This window comes from Salmo salar, chromosome ssa26, assembly GCF_905237065.1.
Source record: "Salmo salar chromosome ssa26, Ssal_v3.1, whole genome shotgun sequence".
Lineage (NCBI taxonomy): Eukaryota > Metazoa > Chordata > Actinopteri > Salmoniformes > Salmonidae > Salmo > Salmo salar.
The window spans coordinates 25,548,170-25,572,500 of NC_059467.1; the positions used below are offsets into that span (position 1 = coordinate 25,548,170).

At 43.1% G+C, this 24,331-nt stretch overlaps 1 protein-coding gene across 1 annotated transcript in view; it reads left to right on the forward strand.

The window, feature by feature from the left end:
• The first annotated feature begins 6,821 nt into the window (after nucleotides 1-6,821).
• Nucleotides 6,822-24,331, forward strand: part of plekha7b (pleckstrin homology domain containing, family A member 7b) — a 174,184-nt gene continuing 156,674 nt past the window's right edge. Inside the window, 3 exon segments of the mRNA XM_045709131.1 lie at nucleotides 6,822-7,275; nucleotides 7,385-7,461; nucleotides 7,575-7,632. Of these exon segments, the coding sequence (XP_045565087.1) occupies nucleotides 7,193-7,275; nucleotides 7,385-7,461; nucleotides 7,575-7,632 (218 nt within the window). The 5' untranslated portion in view covers nucleotides 6,822-7,192.

Here is a 24,331-nt window from a genome sequence, read left to right on the forward strand (position 1 = left end):
AATAAAGGTTGTCATAAAGACATTGGAGAGAGGCCAGACATTATATGTTGATGTCTTCCTTTTTTGATGTCCAGTGATACAGCTCTTTTCCCTCTTTACTTAGAGATGTTGCCTGCTGTGTACTCTGTACTGTGACTTTGAGCATTGCCTCACACACCCCAAGTGAAATTTATGGGCAGCATCAGGAAATTGGGCAGGTCCGTTTGATGCAGTGTAAGCATTATTGTAATGTGTCATGGTTGGGAAGGCTTTCTGTCCTTAAGGCCTGCAGCTGCAGTGAGAGAGATGAAGCTGACAGATCCACAGCTAAACCAGCTTTGTGTGTACATGCCACACACACTGTCACACACATTGTCACACACACAGAGAGAGAGTTGGATTGTAGATGCATCATTAATTCACTTACTGCCATTTAACATATTGTCAGCCATAGCACACAATAAAGATGGCTATTTATAGCCTTTCTCTGATGACAACAATGGCCTCCTGAGCAGTTGCTTCTTCTTTTTTTGTGAACTTGCACTGCTCTTGAGAGAGGTCCTGCCATGTCAGGGTATTTTTGTTACTGGGAAGTCTCTCACTCAGAGAAACCTGATAGCTGCTGGATCTGGGGTGTGAGGACAATGTAAGGCATGGGATAATAGTCCCATTACAGCACAGCCAGATGGCATATTTTAAGACATTTCTGTCAGTATCCAATTTAGAATTTTCAGGCAATATTTACCATTAAAGAAATACAGATTTACATAACCTATACAGATGTAGATGTAATTTGATCACTCTTTCGTTGTTGAGAATTTTTCTGTAACCTCTTTCGACATCTATCCAACATATTAGCCCAACACATGATACGTTTCTGAAATCCTCAAGATGTTTCCATAGTTATGGGAAGTAGGTGTGCTGAGGGTGCTGCAGCACCCCCTGATAAATACAAATTATGCAATTTTCAACTAAATAAAAAAATGAGCGGAGAATTTTTTTTGTCACTGATCTTACCGTGAGCTTCCTGTTTGAAACTTGTTCTGACCCCTCTAAAATGTCACATCAATTAAGTGAAGTCATATTGATCATGTGATTTCTCTGTAGGGTTGCACATTTTGGGGAATATTCAGAGGTGGAAACTTTATGTGAGAATTAACGAGAATATATGGGAATTAACGGGAATATATGGGAATTAACAGAAATATATGCAAATGAATATTAATACCATTTAAATGTAGATGTTTTTTTGAACTGGTGCAACCAATTACCTTCAGAAGTCACATAATTAGTTAAATAAAGTCCACCTGTGTGCAATCTAAGTCTCACATGATCTGTCACATGATCTCAGTATATATACACACCTGTTCTGAAAGGCCCCAGAGTCTGCAACACCACTAAGCAACGGTCATCACCAAGCAAGCGACACTATGAAAACCAAGGAGCTCTCCAAACAGGTCAAGGACAAAGTTGTGTAGAAGTACAGATCAGGGTTGGGTTATAAAAAAAATATCAGAAACTTTGAACATCACACAGAGCACCATTAAATCCATTATTAAAAAATGGAAAGAATATGGCACCACAACAAACCTGCCAAGAGAGTAGAGGGCATTAATCACAGAGGCAACAAAGAGACCAAAGATAACCCTGAAGGAGCTGCAAAGCTCCACAGCGGAGACTGGAGTATCTGTCCATAGGACCACTTTAAGCCGTACACGCGTTACGGAAGACTAGCCAGGAAAAAAATAAGCAAACATGTGTGGTGTTCACCAAAAGGCATGTGGGAGACTCCCAAAACATATGGAAGAAGGTACTCTGGTCAGATGAGACTAAAATTGAGCTTTTTGGCCATCAAGGAAAACGCTATGTCTGGTGCAAATCCAACACCTCTCATCACCCCCGAGACACCATCCCCACAGTGAAGCATGGTGGTGGCAGCATCATACTGTGGGGATGTTTTCATCGGCAGGGACTGGGAAACTAGTCAGAATTGAAGGAATGATGGATGGCGCTAAATACATGGAAATTCTCAAGGGAAAACGGTTTCAGTCTTCCAGAGATTTGAGACTCGGGCGGAGGTTCATCTTCCAGCAGGACAATGACCCTAAGCATACTGCTAAAGCAAGACTCGAGTGGTTTAAGGGGAAACATTTAAATGTCTTGAAATGGCCTAGTCAAAGCCCAGACCTCAATCCAATTGAGAATCTGTGGTATGACTTAAAGATTGCTGTACACATGCAGGAACCCATCCAACTTGAAGGAGCTGGAGCAGTTTTTACTTGAAGAATGGGCAAAAATCCCAGTGGCTAGATGTGCCAAGCTTTTAGAGACATACCCCATGAGACTTGTTTTTTTTCTTCTCTTATTTCTTGTTTGTTTCACAATAAAACATATTTTGCATCTTCAAAGTGGTAGGCATGTTGTGCAAATCAAATGATACAAACCCCCCAAAAATAAATTTTAATTCCAGGTTGTTAGGCAACAAAATAGGAAAAATGCCAAGAGGGGTGAATACTTTCGCAAGCCACTGTAGATTGCTGCTACAACTTGATGACCCTTCACATACCTAACCATTTCCTTGGCTCTCTTGTAGAGTGTATCCATTGTTTTCAGTGCCGTGATGTCCTTAAGGAGCAGATTCAACGCATGAGCAGCACAGCCAATGGGTGTGATGTGACTGCATTGTCTGTCACCAGTGCAAATACCTTCTTTGGTCCAAGGTCATTGATGACTGCCTTCAGCTCATCTGCAATGGGTGTGTCTGTTGTCCCTTGTGCCTGTGCTCTTGTAGAATACTGGTTGAGGGGTGAAGATGTAGTTAATTATTCCTTGCCCACAAACATTCGACCACCCATCAGAGACGATTTCAATACAGGCCTTCTAGGCAGAGTTCCTCTGTCCAGTGTCTGTGTTCTTTTGCCCATCTTAATCTTTTTTTTTTTATTGGCCAGTCTGAGATATGGCTTTTTCTTTGCAACCATGCCTAGAAGGCCAGCTTCCCAGAGTAGCCTCTTCACTGTTGACATTGAGACTGGTGTTTTGCGGGTACTATTTAATGAAGCTGCCAAGCGAGGACTTGTGAGGCGTCAATTTCTCAAACTAGACACTCTAATGTACTTGTCCTCTTGCTCAGTTGTGCACTGGGGCCTCCCACTCCTTTTTCTATTCTGGTTGGAGCCAGTTTGCGCTGTTCTGTGAAGGGAGTAGTACACAGCGTTGTACAAGATCATCAGTTTCTTGGCAATGTCTCGCATGGAATAGCCTTCATTTCTCAGAACAAGAATAGACTGACGAGTTTCAGAAAGTTATTTGTTTCTAGCCATTTTGAGCCTGTAATTGAAGCCACAAATGCTGATGCTCTAGAAACTCAACTAGAAGGACAGTTTTATTGCTTCTTTAATCAGGACAACAGTTTTCAGCTGTGCTAACATAATTGCAAAAGGGTTTTCTAATGATCAATTAGCCTTTTAAAATGATAAACTTGGATTAGCTAACACAACGTGCCATTGGAACACAGGAGTGATGGTTTCTGATAATGGGCCTCTGTACGCCTATGTAGATATTCCATAAAAAAATTATAATCTGCACTGCATTTCTGATTAATTTGATGTTATTGTAATGGACAAACAAATGTGATTTTCTTTCTAAAACAAGGACATTTCTAAGTGACCCCAAACTTTTGAATGGTAGCGCATGTCGCATTCACGTGCTAGTTGTAACTAGGAAACTCGGAAATGTACTACTTGCTAACTGGTTGAAAGTCTCACGCAGAAGCATCATGCCCATCAGATTTGTCCTGTTGTTTCTCTGTAGTTGCCACCTAGCAATTTTATGAAGTTGGCTTTAGCTAGCCTAGATAGATTCCCAATCTCCCAACCCTGTAACTAGCTACTAAGAAGCCATTTCAGGCTATCAAGTTAGAGATTGTCTAACTATCTTAGCTGGCATGTCTGCTGACAAGGTTGGTAGACTTTAGAAAAGCAAGCAATAACTGTTCTGAATAAGACTCACATTCCTTTCAATATTTTACCCACATTTTAACAGAGATGCAAAGAAGCATGTTTCAGTAGGATACAGACAGCTCAAGAGGTATGCATAGATATGCAGAAAATAAATAAAAAAAATGTACATAGAATTAAGTATAATGATTATGGCTCTAGAAGGAAAAAGCTGTTTCAGGTGTTTGAAAAATGCAAAATTCTCAAATTTATGGTAGTGGGGCCTAGCCCCCCTCTGGACCACCCCCCAGACTTCCTCACCTACATTGTGCCCTCTTAGATTTTTGGGTGCATGACACCCCTGGCGGCAAGTGTATAGCTCAACCAATTAGCAAGTGAGAAAATAGTTTCCTACTTCCGACTACAACATGAAAGTGGCACTAATGTTCCATAACCTTAGAGGTAACTGCAAAAATAAAGGAAACTCTTGAGTAAATGAGGGATACAAATTATATTGAAAGACATGCTTCCACACATATGTGGTTCCTGAGTTAATTAAGCAATTAACATCCCTTCATCCCTAGGGTCATGCATAAAAAATGTCAAGTTGGCCATTATTTTGGCTACCCATGGTTGGAAGAAGAGATCTGTGACTTTGAAAAAGGGGTCTCAAAGGAGAATAGTGTTCCTCAGTCACCAGATCTCCACCCAATTGACCACATACAGTGCAATCGGAAAGTATTCAGACCCCTTGACTTTTTCCACATTTTGTTACGTTACAGCCTTATTCTAAAATTGATTAAATAGTTTCCCCCCCTCAATCTACACACAATACCCTATAATGACAAAGCAAAAACAGGTTGAGAAATGTTTGCAATTTTTATTTTATTTTTATTTTTACTGAAATATCATATTTACATAAGTATTCAGACCTTGTACTCAGAACTTTGTTGAAGTACCTTTGGCAGCGATTACAGCCTCGAGTCTTCTTGGGTATGACGCTACAAGTTTGGTACACCTGTATTTGGGGAGTTTCTCCCATTTTTCTCTGCAGATCCTCTCAAGCTCTGTCAGGTTGGATTGGGAGCTTTGCTGCACAGCTATTTTCAGCTCTCTCCAGAAATGTTCGATCGGATTCAAGTCCAGGCTCTGGCTGGGCCACTCAAGGACATTCAGAGACTTGTCCTGAAGCCACTCCTGCCTTGTCTTGGCTGTGTACTTAGGGTCATTGTCCTGTTGTAAGATGAACCTTTGCCCCAGTCTGAGGTCCTGAGCAATCTGGAGAAGGTTGTCATCAAGCACCTCTCTGTACTTTGCTCTGTTCATCGTTCCCTCGATCCTGACTAGTCTCCCAGTCCCTGCCGCTGAAAAACATACACACAGCATGATGGTACCACCACCATGCTTCACTGTAGCGATGGTGCCAGGTTTCTTCCAGACGATGAAGCTTGGCATTCAGGTAAAATAGTTCAATCTTGGTTTCATCAGACCAGAGAATGTTGTTTCTCATGGTCTGAGAGTCTTTAGGTGCTTTTTGGCAAACTCCAAGTGGGCTGTCATGTGCATTTTACTGAGAAGTGGCTTCCATCTGGCCGCTCTACCATAAAGGCCTGATTGGTGGGGTGCTGCAGAGATGGTTGTCCTTCTGGAAGGTTCTCCCTCCTCCATAGGGCGGCCAGCTCGGAAGAGTCTTGGTGGTTCTAAACTTCTTCCATTTAAGAATGATGGAGGCCACTGTCTCGACACAATCCTGTCTTGAACCTCTACGGACAATTCCTTTGACCTCATGGCTTGGTTTTTGCGCTGACATGCACCGTCAACTGTGGGACCTTATATAGACTGTAATGAATACTCAGGGAGAAAAAGGTGTAGATTCACGCGCAGAGTGAGGCAGGTATTTATTTTGCCTTCGCAGGCAGGAATCGTGGTCACAGGCAGGCAATGGCCATGCACAGGTAGGTGAATCAAAACTAGGACTGAAGGCTATAACTGGTTCTCACAAACAAGCTAGGAAGGCTTAGTAGAGTCAAAACGAACAATACCTCACAAAGGCACAAACAGAATGAACTGAACTAAATGAGGAGCTGATGAGACCAGGTGAGTAACTAACACAGGTGAAATCAATGAACAAAAATGAAAGACAGGGCTACGTTCAAGAACACAAAGAAACAGGGCTACGTTCAAGAACACAACGAAACAGAACACAAGGTTGACTAAGAAAATAAACACAGAACCTTACATAGACAGGTGTGTGGCTTTCCAAATCATGTCCAATCAATTGCATATCACACAGGTGGATTCCAATCAAGTTGTAGAAACATCTCAAGGATGATCAATGAGCTCAATTTCGAGTATCATAGCAAATGGTATGAGTACTTATGTAAATAACATATTTCTGTTTTTTATTCTTAATAAATTAGCAAAATGTCTAAAAACCTGTTTTTGCTTTGTCATTATGGAGTATTGTGTGTAGATTTATGAGGGGAAAAAATTATTTAATCAATGTTAGAATAAGGCTGTAATGTAACAAATTGTGGAAAAAGTCAAGTGGTATGAATATTTTCCGAATGCAACGTATGGGAGATTCTGGACCAGGGCTTTCCCCCACCATCAACGAAACACTAAATGATGGAATGTCGCATCCCTCCAATAGAGTTCCAGACACATCTATGCCATGGCGCATTGAAGCCGTTCTGGCTGCTCGTGGTGGCCCAACGCCCTATTTAGACACTATATGTTGGTGTCGTCTTTATTTAGCCAGTTACCTGTATGTTCCACAGGTCATAGGCTGAAAGGCTATCTTAGATTCATCAGGAAATGCTATATCATTTGTAGTTTAGTCTACTGTTGGTGACGTCATTATTGCAGGAAAAATCGTTCATTTGAGTTTTGGAATTTGCGTGTGATGGACTGTTGTTTGGGAATGTTAATCTTCTCAAATAACAGGGTATTAATGCGGAAATCTTTTCAACGCATTCCTTATGTGTAATTACTGTAGCTGCACCCTTGTGATGCATGACAATACTGCGCTAGATTGAAATGAATTGGAGAACCATGTTTTACATTTGATTCAATCCCAGCCAACCACGCACGCTTTGGTATGTCTACACCCCTTTTTCGTCGGCTAAAAGTGGCACAAAGACGCGCTGGCTTTAGGACTTTTTACAAGTTTGGTCTTCCCCTTTAAAAGTCTGCAGCCCTAGCGGTGATCATTGGACTGAAAACTCTGCGGAGGGGAGAAGAGAATGAACTAGCTTGAACAAGAAGCCGGGATCATGGCGGCACCGCTCGGGCGGGACACTCTACCTGACCACTGGTCCTATGGAGTTTATCGAGATGGCAGGGTCTTCTTCATCAAGTTAGCATGCACTGTGATGTTTTAACTTTAAGCTTTACTGGTGAAACGGGTTAATTACGCAGTTATTCACGTTCTTCTCGTCCAGTAACAGGTGTCTTGTTTCTTTCAGTGATAAAACTCACAGCACTACTTGGCTCCATCCCCGTACGGGTGAACCTGTCAACTCTGGACACATGATACGATCAGGTACGCGCAGGAATTAATAATACGATATTTCATGACTGCTGTGCACATTGAGCTTTAGCCTACCGCATCTAGATATGTATAGATTCACGCAGCCCATTGTATTCATGTTTTAGATTTACCACTGGGATGGGAAGAAGGATTCTCGGACGAGGGGGCCAGCTACTTCATTAAGTGAGTGCAGCTTTATGTTGTTAATGTATGGGATGTGCGTGACTCTAACGTCCGATTCGAGCTCGAATAGCTCATAGCTGTAGGACTATTGTTGTGTCTGTAGCACGCTTGAAGGCATGCAGTCTTTTAAATGCAGCAATTACAGCGGGTTGAGAAATGATGACGTTGCAATGCAAGCAAGCCATCACTTTCTTTCTCACGGTTACACATAAAAATACCCCAGGTGTTCATGGATACAATGTTGCACTAGGACACAACGCTCTGGTTTGCTGATTTGGTTTGTCATTTATGAATGTCACAGAGAAGCCTATTGCTCCTGACTAGCCCCATATGATACCTTTATTAGGCTACTGGCTGAACGATAACAAATGCTGTATAGCATAGACTACTACTTCATGCAAATGTTTAGTCAGGGATTTCTGCAATGTTAGGCTATTCAGGCTTGATATGATACAGTATATTGCAATGTCATTGCCAACAGTTGCAGTCAGTGCCGTTTAAGACGACTTTTTTTCATGAGCATGGCCATATTTCTATTACAGCATATTGGATGACTGTCATTCATATCCATTCACCCAGTTGTCACCATATTAGCTAAAGTAATGTCATAGTCAGCATAGCTAATAGAACTAACACGATAGTAAACCCAATACAATAATACGATAGCATTTCAGTGTACAGTCAGTAAGCAGTTACACCGGCGTGCCCCACTGGCAATGAATTAGTAAAACCTAAAGCTTACCTTGACTTGGAAAAGTTCCAGTGTTGTGTTGGAAAGTCATAGCCAGCTAGCTAACATAGCATACCTCTGTTAGAGCTAGGTGTTCCAGTAGGCTAAACTAGGTAGCTGCATTTCTCTCTTGATTCTCTTTCATTTTGGAATAAGTTAATTTGTTCAAAGCTGTTCAACTACTGTCTTTCTCTCTCTTTGAGTCAACTACTCACCACATTTTATGCACTGCAGTACTAGCTAGATTAATTCTCTGATCCTTTGATTGGGTGGACAACATGTCAGATCATGCTGCAAGAGCTCTGATAGGTTGGAGGACGTCCTCCGGAACTTGTCATAATTACTCTGTAAGTCTGTGGAAGGGGGTGAGAACCATGAGCCTCCTAGGTTCTGTATTGAAGTCAATGTACCCAAAGGAGGACGGAAGCTAGCTGTCCTCCGGCTACAGCATGGTTCTACCCTACATAGTGCTGTTGAGGGTACTGTAGACCTTCTTTGCAAAATAGTGTGTTTTAATCAATTATTTGGTGACATGTGATTATATTTAGTATAGTTTTATCTAAAAAGGATAGCTTTTTAAATGTTTTACGATTTTTATTTTTATGAAATTCAGTGAGGAGGATGGTCCCTCCCTTCTTCCTCTGAGGAGCCTCCACTGATTGCCAACCACTCATTGTTATTTTTCTGGACCATTTTATTATGATTTATTAAGTAATTTATCTATAGTTTTGTCAAATCATAGACTGCTGTCTTTACACTTTTAGCCTAACGTATGCATCAGTAGCCTATGCTTCCTTTAGGTTTCAGACAGAAATTAGCCAGGCCTATTATAAACCAGCACCTTGAAATACATTTCCGGAGACACCTGAAACCCCACCTCTTTAAGGAATACCTGGGATAGGATATAGTAATCCTTCTAGCCCCCCCCCAATTTTTTTTTATATAGATGTACTATTGTAAAGTGGTTGTTCCACTGGATATCATAAGGTGAATGCACCAATTTGTAAGTCGCTCTGCTAAATGACGTAAATGTAAAATGTACATTTTAACAGAACTCCCCAAAGGTGAGATTAATGAAAAATGTGATTGTGTTTGACCAACGTAACCTAATGCTATAATGTTTGGAGAAAGGTCATGTTTGCTTTTCTTCAGGATCTGTAGCTAGATAATATCCTACTTTTAATTTAATTTCTTTCTATTTAGAACATCGTGTTTGAGGAAGAGAGAGGACTGAACACACACACACACACACACACTCTGATGTGATGTAATTCCCCATCTGTCCCACAGATATGCCTGCATGGAGTGTTTGAACATGTATGGTTCAGTTTTGCATTACAATATATTGTGATTTGATTACAGACATCACAATAGATTGACAGGCTATATTGATGCTCTATGTTGAAGTTCTCATGCCAATTAACTCTTGCTTTCTGCCCACATCATTTAGAAAATAAAGGGCAATGCCAAGCAGGACTGAAAGAAATCTATTGAAATTCAGCTCACACCCTCCAATATGCAAGACCTCTACTCTCTCCATTAGCTGTGTGTGTTTGTGTGTGGGGCTGGAGAAGGGGCAGGAGAGGGGCTTTTGTGTCTGTGACCATATGGTGACAGAGATGTTTAGCATGATTACAGTCTTGAAGCAGCGAGAACAGGATCCCCAAAGTCACACTTTCTCTATCCAGAAAATGATTATGGCTCCCAATAACCAATCCACCATATCTACCAGAGCATTCTGTCAGTCTTTGCCTTTCTTTTGGCTACTACCAGGCTGTGCTATGTTTGTAGAAGTAACATTAAACCACTCACTCTCTCTACAGTATTTCATTTGTTTACCCAGACACTCAGTAGAGAGCCATTTGCATTATCTAGCTGGGCATTTTCTTCTGCAGTGTTTCACATCATGTTTGTTGATGGGAATCAACTCTGTAGGCTGTGGCTGCCAGTGTGTAGCAGATGGGTCCCTGGAAGAGGGAGAAACACACAGAGTAGATAACATACCACTCTGAAAACCAACTGATAAATTAAGCTAACTATGACAACTGACAAGTCTACTTTTCCTAGCCATGTGCTTATATATCTGCATTACCTGCTGTTTGGGGTTTTAGGCTGGGCTTCTGTATAGCACTTTATGACATCTGCTGATGTGAAAAGGGCTTTATAAATACATTTGATTGATTGATACTGTAAAGCAAGTGTAGACATAGAGAATGCATGAGCAGGGGTCTCTCAATGTGAACCAATGGAAGGCGAACTCCTTCACCATGGGTGGTTTCTGGTGGGTAGCAACTCAGTCACAGAGTTTCTTAACCCAGAGGCGCAACATCGCGGGACTTCCGGGAGCGCTTGTGAAACAGACCAAACAGACCAGGCCGGGGTTTGAGAAGTCAATGAGAGAAGTGAAATATTCTTCTTAGTTGTTCATTTTCTCAAAATCTAACAGCACAACCTAGATTCGAGCCATTGTCTTCAGTAGTTAAGCCAAATTGACACGTTTTCCTTTTTGTCAAAAACTTTATATCGAAGGAGTGCCTTTGATTTGACCGCCTAAACATGCACAGTTTGGGGCAAAACCACTGTGCAAGCCGATGACGTGTTTCTACGCATGAGCTTAGCTAGCCAACGTCGCCATGACATCGCCTACAAGTGTGATCGGGGATTTCTATTGGAGAAGCAGTTTTAGCCTTCATACAGTACTGTCTTTGAATCAGTGTTTTCCATTAGCACCAGCTGTCAACTTGATTGGAGTCCACCTGTGGTAAATTCAATTGATTGGACTTGATTTGGAAAGGCACACACTAAAGTCCCACAGTTGACAGTGCATGTCAGAGCAAAAACCAAGCCATGTGTTCGAAATAATTGTCCATAGATCTCCGAGACAGGACTGTGTCGAGGCACAGATCTGGTGAAGCGTACCAAAATATTTCTGCAGCATAGGGGATCCCCAAGAACTGTGGCCTTCCTCATTCTTAAATGAAAAATGTTTAGAACCACCAAGACTCTTCCTAGAGCTGGCCGCCCGGCCAAACTGAGCAATCGAGGAAGAAGGGCCTTGGTAAGGGAGGTGACCAAGAACCTGATGTTCACTCTGACAGAGCTCCAGAGTTCCTCTTTGGTGATGGGAGAACCTTCCAGAAGGACAACCATCTCTGCAGCACTCCACCAATCAGGCCTTTACGGTAGAGTGGCCAGACGGAAGCCACTCCTCAGTAAAAGGCAAATGACAGACCGCTTAGAGTTTGACAAAAGGCACCTAAAGGACTCTCAGACCATGAGAAACAAGATTTTCTGGTCTGATGAAACCAAGATTGAACTCTTTGGCCTGAATGCCAAGCGTCACATCTGGAGGAAACCTGGCACCATCCCTACGATGAAGCATGGTGGTGGCAGCATCATGCTGTGGGTATTTTTCAGCGGCAGGGACTGGGAGACTAGTCAGCATTGAGGGAACGATGAACAGAGCAAAGTACAGAGAGACCCTTGATGAAAACCTGCTCCTGAGTGTTCAGGACCTCAGACTAAGTTCACCTTTCAACAGGAAAACAACCCTAAGCACACAGCCAAGACAATGCAAGAGTGACCCAAATCTCTGAATGTCCTTGAGTGGCTCAGCCAGAGCCCAGACTTGAACCCGATCTAACATCTCTGGAGAGACCTGAAAATAGCTGTACAGCGACACTCCCCATCCAACCTAACAGAGCTTGAGATGATCTGCAGAGAAGAATGGGAGAAACTCCCTAAATACTGGTGTGCCATGCTTGCCCCTGTCTGTGTGTGTGCATTGCGTGAGTCTAGCCATTAGCGATGATGCTAATGAAAACAGTCTTCTGGTAGATGGAAAGCCTTTCCTAAAAAACATGAAATGTTAACTACAAAGTAGCATATTCTTACCTGGAAGAATGATATCATGATTATTTTTATCAATCCAGTGGGTATTTGTTTTGCAAACTCATCACATGTGCTACAAAATGCAGCTAAACAACAACCTCTTGCTTGGTGCACACTTGAATTAAAGGGTAACTACACCCAAAAATTTAAATGTCTCTGTTTTTTCCCAGACCTCAAAGTGTTCTCACGATGTGGTTTAAACATTGTTGTGGACTTAGAACCTCCAATGTATTTATTTATTAAAAAAGTGTTATTTTGAGAGAGAACCTAAAAAAACTGTGAAAAACCAAAACCTGGACAAACAAAACCTTGAATTTCTTTACTCTATTTTTGTTTGAATAAAATTATATAATTTGAAGAACATTATTATGGCATATATTGCAGTAAAACTGTAAATAAGACTTTAATCTCAAGAGGAGACAGGTTAAACGTTAAAGGTTTAATGTTCTCTTACATAGAAAATAGTCCTGCTCATATAGGCTTAGACCTAGACAATCACCAAAACAGCTACCAATACACTGAATTCATACATTTTCAATCATTTAAATTGTAAAGTCATGTCTTTCTACATAATACCACAAATCATTTTTACAATCAGGGAGGTAAACTCAAAGTGTTCAATCATTTTCCTGTGTATTTCAAATGGAATCATGTAACAGAGGACATCAAAATAGTGCTCTTACGGCAAAAAATGTTGAGCGCCTAGCTGGCTACTTTTTCTATTTGTCTGGCTACTCTATGTACTTGTGGAAAACACTGGCAACTCTGTCCACAGTCATGCCCCTTTTAGTTTGCCTCACTTGCCCCAGTCAGAGAGCCTGCCATAAAGTGCTTTCTACTGCTATGGTTGTATTCTTGTTTGTGTGAATAGTTTGTTGAATGTAGAAAATTATTGGGAGCAAACAAAGTCTGGTCCAAGCGTCACACAGCACAAACATGAGCCTCAGTAAAACACGATTGTGTTAATATTGGAATATGAAGTTCTCCTGACTCAAAGCAGTTGTAATAATTAATTGATAACTAATGAAAGTGTTCTGTGGTTGCAGACAGATGCTTTCTAGTGGTTAGCAACACTGGTGTGGATGGGAGGATGCCCATTCAAGTCTGGTGTGTTCCTCAGTAGTCTCAGACAGACTCAGTCTGGTGGGACCGTGGGAGTATAACTCATTCAGCACAGCACACACCTACCTGTATGCAAGGCACTGATCTCCATGTCCTCCCATCTGCCAACTAAACAGCCCAGTGCAAGATAGATTGAGATTGTCTGTGCCGCTGTCTTCCTCCCTGTTTTGCATTGGAAATGTGTTGCTCTGAGATGGAGGACTCGTAACACAGACAATGCAACGCACCTTATGTAAACACTATAGAAACAACTGAGGCAGGAAGCTGGCATTCAGACATGTGAGTTTTTAAAAGGGCAAAGAAAAAATGATTGCAGAAATTTGTTATAGCTGACACTTTGATTGTGTGCTGCATGAAGGGAGTGATTGTGCCCGTCTCTCTGGCCTCTGAGGAAAGAGAACAACAGGCCAACCCGGAGATGTATGATGGCCCAAATGTCAGCCTGGCTGTAAAATCAATTGGTTATTTGTTGCTGAAATGACTTGATGGAAGCAAGGATCCTGTTTTGGTCTTCTTCTCTGGCTCTAGCTGGACATTGTGTCTTTGTCATTGTGCTGTTTTAACATTGGTGGGTTAGGTAACAGCAGACTTCTGAGAACCAAACAGACGACAGGGACAGGCCAAGTCACGACTGTCCTACAACCCTCTTCTCACATTAGAATTCCCATAAAGTATGGCTGTGGTTTCAACACAATTCAAACTGGACACACTCTTCCCAAGTTCAGAACGGAAAAAGTGTTCTCTTTGTTCCACTCTACTGCTACTTTACCTAAGGTTAATCAAATCACTTAGTTACTGCAGTGTAGTTGCATGTAATTACGCCAGGACCGGAACTGTAGATTCAAAGTAACTACATGTGTGTTCATGTCTTGGAAGAGCCAATGAGAGATGTTGAGTTTGTCCTTGTGATGTGCTTGGCCTCTTTATTATCCCTCATTGGGGAATCATTCATTTCTGCTGATGTGGCTTCTGTCATTTTCACCTAATGGTGGGCTCTTCAATACTTCACAGTGGACCGGCCACATCAGAGCTTCATTTGATTTACTGACATCTTGGACGGCGCCGGGGTTTTCTACGTTTGTCTCATGTGTCTTTAAGGTAATTATGGGCGAGTCGTTGAATGCATAGCCCACCTGCCTGCCTGGTCACCCAGCACTCAGCTAATTAAACACTGTGAGTGGAGGCATGGGCTGGTTAATTCATCAATCCTCCAGTCTCTCAGAAATATGACAGTCAACTGTGAAGTCAAGCTTTATATGACTGATAGCCCCTGTCGAAAAGCGAAACTCTTTTCAAACCACAGTCATGTTTACTCCATGACTGACATAGATGTGGTCGAGGTTTCATCCAAACAGTAGCACTTTAGGTTGAAGTCTCACATAATCATTGGATGGAGCTGTTTGTATAGGTTTTTGGGGTCCCCCCCTTCCCTCCTCCCCCCTGCTGTCCATGGAGCATGCTGTGACAGGCTGAGCGGAATCCAAGTCCACATGGCGCTGCCGTGACAACGGTCTGCTGGTTGTGTAGTGGGTTGCTGGTGGAAACCAGCGGAGCTAGAGTACAAAGAAGGGATTGTTGAGACAGGCAGCGCGGTCGTAGTAAAACTCACATTAATTTACATGTAGGCCAGTGGAGGAATGGAGGTCTGCCTAGTGCTCTCTAACATGGTGGGTTAGTTAGTTAACCTCTCCTGTCTCAGAGTGGACCAGGGCTCTTTGGCTGTTACTTTAATCTGGCACTATATTCCTGACTTGCATTTCTTTAGAATTCTTTCTACTCAGACCGAGAGGTATTTATTTTGATAAAATCTACTCCGAAGAAGTGAATGTTGTTTCAGTTGGTTTTAAGTAGCTACACTAGAGCCTGTGAAGTGGTTTTCCCAGTTTTTCCCCCAGAAAACATATAGCTGGAGCAGTCAATGCTTTGGAAAAGTGCAACTCTATAGCTCCCCCAGGGGAGAAATGATCCAATCGAGGTACAATGGTGTCCTGTTGGGACAATGTTGCTATTGTTGTTTGGGGTTTCCAAACCTGATGGGCTGACAGGGGGAAGTGTACAATATCCATATAGACCCACACAGACTCCATAAACGCACACAGACTCCCTCTTCTATATCCCTCCACTTTTGTTCTTAATAAGAAATGATGGTTCCATCAATCTTTTATTATTTCTCTCAGATCTCTGTGTTTATTTGCCACCTCCCTCCAGTCTTCTAATTTGTATTGTCTGTTCTGTGTTACAATGGCACTCTGGGAGGAATGAGTTAATTAGCCATAAGATGTAGCAGGAGTGAAGCAAAACACTCTAAATGGAGATGAAAGGCAGCTCAGTTTCCCTACAGGGGTTTATCTCTAGGCTCCACTAGTAAAGCATTCTCTTTCTGCATACAGCAAATCCACGCTTCACTGGTGCAGAGATCCAAGTCGCCAAATGAAGGAAGGCTACAAACTAACTTCACAATGCTTTAGTTGACCTTTGGCCTCAGCATACCAAGATCCCCTTGTTCTGAAGGAACATGTGTTTCAATGGTAATGATCGTCTCCATCAATGCAGATGACAAGGTTAATCTGCTAAGCAAACCAAGACAAGTGTAGCAAATGAAAAAGTTTTTGGCGGTTACATCTGTATTCAACTCTTTGAGTGCTTTTGAAACTGCAAAATATACCTTTGATATTCAGTGCTCACTTTCAAACTGCCACAGAGAGTGGAAGAACTTTAGCTGTCCTTTGTACTTCTCTTTTCACTGGGGCTGCTTGACCCTAGTGGATCGGTTTTAAAACTAGTTTTTTGACAGACTTCCTTTTAAAGTGTATCCCCAACTGTTCCTTTCATCCTGGTGACACAGGAAGAAAAAGAGTCATAGTGAGTCTTTCTGGAAGGTAAATCTAAGGAAACACACTTCTATTTTATTCTTACAGCAACGTGTTGACGGTTGTCATTTCTGTCTTTGTTACGACTCAGTGTTGGCAGGTGTGGTGTGCTTTCTAGGAAAGCCTACATTCACCACAGACACTGAATGCACCTTCATTACTTTAATAATTATGGCCTCATCATAACAGTTCAATTGACCACCCAGAACTAAGTCCTGATTCCCTCAGGTGGATGTACTGTAGGTAAGATGGTCTGGACACTATGGAATTTGTCCATTAATGTCATGTTTGCTTCAAGGACTATGGAATTGGATGGGAATTGATTGAAATTCAGATATTTCTGTGTCAAGTGGCAGAGGGAGAGATGACGGGGGAGTGATAAGAAGCATGCCACTGAATACCAATCAGACAGACCTCCCTGTATCAGCAGCAGCCGCAGCCAAGCTGCTCTCATGCAGTAGACTGGAGGTGGGTTTAACTGCTGTTATCCCATTGAAACTAATATAAAGTTGAAAACTCCATTCAGAGCTGTTCATCTTCTCTCATATGCAGAAAGATTTACCACAGAGTAAACACCCTCTTTCTGTGAAGGTATTTTATTCCAGGTTATATGAAGCAGTATTCCCCCCCTGGGATTCAGGCCAACAACCTACAGTTTTCATAGTCTTTCCTCTGGCTAGTCTGAAACTATACTGCTACCCACTCTTACATACCGGTCGTGGTGTTTAGAGGTTTCATGCTGAGAAGTGGAATTCCACAGTTCCCACTGCTCAACCCTGTGGCTGTTTCATTCAGCCCAGGGCGTCTATGAGAGGTCAGACTGCAGGGTGGCTTAAAGCTGTCATTTCTATTTGTTTCCAAGTACACAAACATCTCTGTATGCATTGGCTATGATGGCTACAACGAATCCTCACCCCCTGTCTCTCACACTTCAGCATGTTGATGAGATGTGCTGTCTGTCTGATCAAGTGTGTAAATAACAGTCCTTGTCCTACTCCTCTCTCAGCTGTTTGTTAAGACCATGCTGTGACCTTCACCTGACATTAGTGATTCTGAGAGGGTTTTGTCTCCTCTCTTTGTCTAGCCCTCCCCCCCCCCGTGTGTATGTCAAGCTCTCCAAACACTCTGGAATCGCTCCTTGCCATGCTGAAGGCTGTAATCAGTGAATGACTGGGCTCTTCTGCATTGTGTGTCAATCTCCATTCACCTGCATGACACTCACCACCATGGTATCAGCAGCACTACCAGGCAGTCACTTTTCCATCCCCAAATACATACTTGGATTTGTTAGGTGATACAGTATTTAATCACTCAGCTAAATCATAATCTAAACAAATACGTCTCTTCCGTAGCTGGTGAACTTTCACATAATGCTGTTGAAAACTCAGAAGCACTTTGACAGTCCGTTTGTGGGCTGAACTGACAGCTCTAGTGTTGTGTGTGATGTGCCGAGAAGAGAGGCAGGAGAGTCATGCCCTCCTGTGTTCTGACCCTCTCTCCCTGGCTCTCTCCCTCCCTGATGTTTGGAGAATGGGGGTGTAGTGATTATTCTGAATTTTTGGAGGCAGTAGGCAGAGGCTGTGGCAGGGCCCTTTCCCGTGACAAGACTTTTTAATGATTTCCTGTTTTGGCAGAAGCTGTTTGCAGTGGGGCTGCAGCAGTGGTACAGGGGCTATAGTGCTCTCCTACCTGAGAATACTTTACCTGCTGCAGAATGAATCATTTATCCTGTGGAAGTAGGAGAGGAAACAATGTGTTATTTTAACACTGAGCACGTAGTCTGGAGTTATTGGAGATGCCAGGATCCATTCTAAAATAAATGACATGTCAAATAGGGGGTGCTTATAAACTTAGCAAAAAAAGAAACGTCCCTTTTTCAGGACCCTGTCTTTCAAAGATAATTCGTAAAAATCCAAATAACGTCACAGATCCTCATTGTAAAGGGTTTAAACACTGTTTCCCATGCTTGTTCAATGAACCATAAACAATTAATGAACATGCACCTGTGGATGGTCGTCAAGACACTACCAGCTTACGGACGGTAGGCAATTAAGGTCACAGTTATGAAAACTTAGGACACTAAAGAGGCCTTTCTACTGACTCTGAAAAACACTAAAAGAAAGATGCCCAGGGTCTCTGCTCATCTGCGTGAACATATCTTAGGCATGCTGCAAGGAGGCATGACGACTGCAGATGTGGCCAGGGCAATAAATTGCAATGTCTGTACTGTGAGACGCCTAAGACAGAGCTACAGGGAGAGAGACAGAGGACAGTTGATCGTCCTCACAGTGGCAGACCACATGTAACAACACCTGCACAGGATTGGTACATCCGAACATCACACCTGCGGGACAGGTACAGAATGGCAACAACAACTGCCCGAGTTACACCAGGAATTCACAATCCCTCAATCAGTGCTCAGACTGTCTGCAATAGGCTGAAAGAGGCTGGACTGAGGGCTTGTAGGCCTGTTGTAAGGCAGGTCCTCACCAGACATCACCGGCAACAACGTCACCTACAGGCACAAACCCGCCGTCGCTGGACCAGACAGGACTGGCAAAAGGTGCCCTTCACTGATGAGTCGCTGTTTTGTCTCACCAGGGGTGATGGGAAGATTCGCGTTTATCGTCGAAGGAATGAGCGTTACACCGAGGCCTGTACTCTGGAGCGGGATCGATTTGGAGGTGAAGGGTCCGTCATGGTCTGGGGCGGTGTGTCACAGCATCCTCGGACTGAGTTTGTTGTCATTGCAGGCAATCTCAATGCTGTGCGTTACAGGGAAGACATCCTCCTCCTCATGTGGTACCCTTCCTGCAGGCTCATCCTGACATGACCCTCCAGCATGACAATGCCACCAGCGATACTGCTCGTTCTGTGCGTTCCTGCAAGACAGGAATATCGGTGTACTGCCATGGCCAGCGAAGAGCCCGGATCTCAATCCCATTGAGCACGTCTGGAATCTGTTGGATTGGAGGGTGAGGGCCATTCCCCCCAGAAATGTCTGGGAACTTGCAGGTGCCTTGGTGGAAGAGTGGGGTAACATCTCACAGCAAGAACATGCAAATCTGGTGCAGTCCATGAGGAGGAGATGCACTGCAGTACTTAACTTCTCTAGGGCCAGTGGGACGAAATCATCCCACCTACGTAACAGCCAGTGGAATCCTGTGGCGCGTTATTCAAATACCTTAGAAATGCTATTACTTCAATTTCTCAAACATATGACTATTTTACACCATTTTAAAGACAAGACTCTCGTTAATATAACCACACTGTCCGATTTCAAAAAGGCTTTACAACGAAAGCAAAACATTAGATTATGTCAGCAGAGTACCCAGCCAGAAATAGTCAGACACCCATTTTTCAAGCTAGCATATAATGTCACAAAAACCCAGAAGATAGCTAAATGCAGCACTAACCTTTGATGATCTTCATCAGATGACACACCTAGGACATTATGTTATACAATACATGCATGTTTTGTTCAATCAAGTTCATATTTATATCAAAAACCAGCTTTTTACATTAGCATGTGACGTTCAGAACTAGCATACCCCCCGCAAACTTCCGGTGAATTTACAAAAAATTTACTAAATTACTCACGATAAACGTTCACAAAAAGCATAACAATTATTTTAAGAATTATAGATACAGAACTCCTCTATGCACTCGCTATGTCCGATTTTAAAATAGCTTTTCGGTGAAAGCACATTTTGCAATATTCTCAGTAGATAGCCCAGCATCACAGGGCTAGCTATTTAGACACCCAGCAAGTTTAGCACTCACCAAAGTCAGATTTACTATAAGAAAAATGTTATTACCTTTGCTGTTCTTCGTCAGAATGCACTCCCAGGACTTCTACTTCAATAACAAATGTTGGTTTGGTCCCAAATAATCCATTGTTATATCCAAATAGCGGCATTTTGTTTGTGCATTCAAGACACTATCCGAATGGTAAAGAAGGGTGACGAGCACGGCGCAATTCGTGACAAAAAAATTCTAAATATTCCATTACCGTACTTCGAAGCATGTCAACCGCTGTTTAAAATCAGTTTTTATGCCATTTTTCTCGTAAAAAAGCGATAATATTTCGACCGGGAGTGGTGGTTTTCGTTCAAAGAGAGGGAAAATAAAAACATCTCGTGCCCTCATGCACGAGCCCCAGTCTAATGGTCCTCTGACAGGCCACTATCCAAACGCGCTAATGTGTTTCAGCCTGGGGCTGCCTCGATATCATTCAGCTTTTTCCCGGGTTCTGAGAGCCTATGGGAGCCGTAGGAAGTGTCACGTTACAGCAAAGATCCTCAGTCTTCAATAAACGGAGACAAGAAGAACAAGATCTTGTCAGAGGGCACTTCCTGTAAGGAATCTTCTCAGGTTTTTGCCTGCCATATGAGTTCTGTTATACTCACAGACACCATTCAAACAGTTTTAGAAACTTTAGGGTGTTTTCTATCCAAAGCCAATAATTATATGCATATTCTAGTTACTGGGCAGGAGTAGTAACCAGATTAAATCGGGTACGTTTTTTATCCGGCCGTGTCAATACTGCCCCCTACCCCCAACAGGTTAATGCTGCTGGTGGCCAAACCAGATACTGACTGTTACTTTTGATTTTGACCCCCCCCCCCTTTTTGTTCAGGGACACATTATTCCATTTCTGTTAGTCACATGTCTGTGGAACTTGTTCAGTATATGTCTCAGTTGTTGAATCTTGTTATGTTCATACAAATATTTAAGTTTGCTGAAAATAAACTCAGTTGATAGTGAGAGGACGTTTCTTTTTTTGCTGAGTTTATTTGTCCTGTTTCACTGCATGTACAAGTGGAGCAATTAGGGTTAAGTGCCTTGCTCAAGGGCAGATTATTAACAGGTTAAAGTTAATACTTGTAAATAATAGATGGGTTTTATGAAGCGCTTTTCAAGGAGCCATAGATGTTTTGTTTACTTATACTGTAAGTGTAACAGTGTAGGTTCCGTCCCTCTCTTCGCCCCAACCCGGGCTCGAACCAGGGACCCTTGCACACATCAACAACTGACACCCCACGAAGCATCGTTACCCATCGCACCACAAAAGCCGCGGCCCTTGCAACGCAAGGGGCAACCCTACTTCAAGTCTCAGAGCGAGTGACGTCACCGATTGAAACGCTATTAGCGCGCACCACCGCTAACTAACTAGCCATTTCACATCGGTTACATAAGGCTGTTTTGTCATAAGTCACAAATACACTGGTGTCATGTCTAAATGTCCATCCAGGTCTCCAGTTTCCACATTCGTCTTGTCCTAACCTGTGTAATGGTTTGAACAGCCACTCAAGGCCAAGGAACACAGCTGTCATGTCAACTTCATGTTCGTGGTGACAGATTAGGGCAATGGCAGTTTAAGAACATAGACGGGGTTGGGGGTATAACACTGCACTGAATGAAAGGGATTAAGACAAAGAGTCGATTGAGAGGCTGATACAGTGGGTGGCTATGTACTGCAGAGCTGGGAAACAGCCATTCCATCACTCACCAAAAGGACTTTTGATATATTTAACTCTGGAGCCTGCAATGAATACATTAACAGTTGTCAGGGCAGAGATGAGACAATCTTCTTCCTGTGGTGAGCTACATTATAGAGGATGGGCCAGTCATGGTCCAGACGGTCAGAGACAGAGCAGGGTGGCCAGCAGCAGGGCAGCAGAGGAGAGGCTAGTGGGGCCAGGATGGGAACCTGCTGCAGCTGCATACCTCTTGGTCAGGAGGCTAAATGCCTGGCTGAACATGAACTGAAGGCTGCCGGACAAGACAGGGAGGAGACCATAGAACAAGAAAAAGACAGGGAGGAGACCATAGAAGACATGGAGGAGACCGTAGAAGAAGACCGGGAGGAAACAATAGAAGAAGAAGGTGCAAGGTAATGCCTCAGAAGATTCGGTTGGCAAAAGATATTATGATAGATGATAACACCTTGAAAATGTATACACTTTTATTGTAGGCTGAAAGTTTAAGCATTGACATACACTGCGTATACAAAACATTAAGAACACCTGCTCTTTCCATGACATAGACTGACCAGGTGAATCCAGGGGATAGCTATGATCCCTTATCAGTGTAGATGATGCTTTATATAGATGCTTTATCTTGGCCAGGTCGCAGTTGTAAATGAGAACTTGTTCTCAACTAGCTTACCTGGTTAAATAAAGGTGAAATAAAACATTTTAAAAAATGAAGGGGAAACAATGTAGACATGGATTGTGTATGTGTGCCATTCAGAGGTTGAATGGGCAAGATAAAATATTTAAATGCCTTTGAACAGGGTATGGTAGTAGGTGCCAGGCACGCCGGTTTGTGTCAAGAACTGCAACACTGCTGGGTTTTTCACATTCAACAGTTTCCTGTGTGTATCAAGAATGGTCCACTACCCAAAGGACATCCAGCCAACTTGACACAACTGTGGGAAGCATTGGAGTCTACAATGGCCAGCATTCCTATGGAACGCTTTCGACACCTTGTAGAGTCCATGCTGTGTCGAATTGAGGCTGTTCTGAGGGCAAAAAGGGAATTCAATATTAGGAAGGTGTTCCTAATGTTTGGTATAATTGTATTTGCATGTGCAGTATCTCTTGGGAAGGAAGTTGGCTGAGGGAAAAACAGCTGAAGTGGATAATAGTTTGTGAGTTGTGGAATGCTTGTGCTTTGTCTCATCATTTGTCTCTCTCTTCATGAGGCAGAGGGAGGTTCCTGTGGTTTGTCTCATCATTTGTCTCTCTCTTCATGAGGCAGAGGGAGGTTCCTGTGGTTTGTCTCATCATTTGTCTCTCTCTTCCTGAGGCAGAGGGAGGTTCCTGTGGTTTGTCTCATCATTTGTCTCTCTCTTCATGAGGCAGAGGGAGGTTCCTGTGGTTTGTCTCATCATTTGTCTCTCTCTTCATGAGGCAGAGGGAGGTTCCTGTGGTTTGTCTCATCATTTGTCTCTCTCTTCCTAAGGCAGAGGGAGGTTCCTGTGCTTTGTCTCATCATTTGTCTCTCTCTTCATGAGGCAGAGGGAGGTTCCTGTGGTTTGTCTCATCATTTGTCTCTCTCTTCATGAGGCAGAGGGAGGTTCCTGTGGTTTGTCTCATCATTTGTCTCTCTCTTCCTGAGGCAGAGGGAGGTTCCTGTGCTTTGTCTCATCATTTGTCTCTCTCTTCATGAGGCAGAGGGAGGTTCCTGTGCTTTGTCTCATCATTTGTCTCTCTCTTCATGAGGCAGAGGGAGGTTCCTGTGCTTTGTCTCATCATTTGTCTCTCTCTTCATGAGGCAGAGGGAGGTTCCTGTGGTTTGTCTCATCATTTGTCTCTCTCTTCCTAAGGCAGAGGGAGGTTCCTGTGCTTTGTCTCATCATTTGTCTCTCTCTTCATGAGGCAGAGGGAGGTTCCTGTGGTTTGTCTCATCATTTGTCTCTCTCTTCATGAGGCAGAGGGAGGTTCCTGTGGTTTGTCTCATCATTTGTCTCTCTCTTCATGAGGCAGAGGGAGGTTCCTGTGGTTTGTCTCATCATTTGTCTCTCTCTTCATGAGGCAGAGGGAGGTTCCTGTGGTTTGTCTCATCATTTGTCTCTCTCTTCCTGAGGCAGAGGGAGGTTCCTGTGGTTTGTCTCATCATTTGTCTCTCTCTTCATGAGGCAGAGGGAGGTTCCTGTGGTTTGTCTCATCATTTGTCTCTCTCTTCATGAGGCAGAGGGAGGTTCCTGTGCACCTCAGAGTTGTTTCCAATGCCCCTCTGGAGGGAAAACACTGGGTCTGTTCCTACTGATTCAATTCACATGACAACAGCTCCTCGCCTGCCTGCCTGCCTGCCTGCCTGCCTGCCTGCCTGCCTGCCTGCCTGCCTGCCTGCCTGCCTGCCTGCCGCATTCTGTCAGAAAGACACTGGGAGTGGAGACACTGCAGAAATATGCTGCAGGTTTCCCTCATTTCTCAGACAGGAAAAGTTTTGATTGGCACAGAGGGAGGAATGAGCAAATGCTTATTAACAAGAGAAAGTCAGTGAGCCCCCAAGCTGAATTCCCAGTGTTTGGTTTGGAAGTGTGGGATTGACTGGAATCTCCTGATGGGCTTCCAAG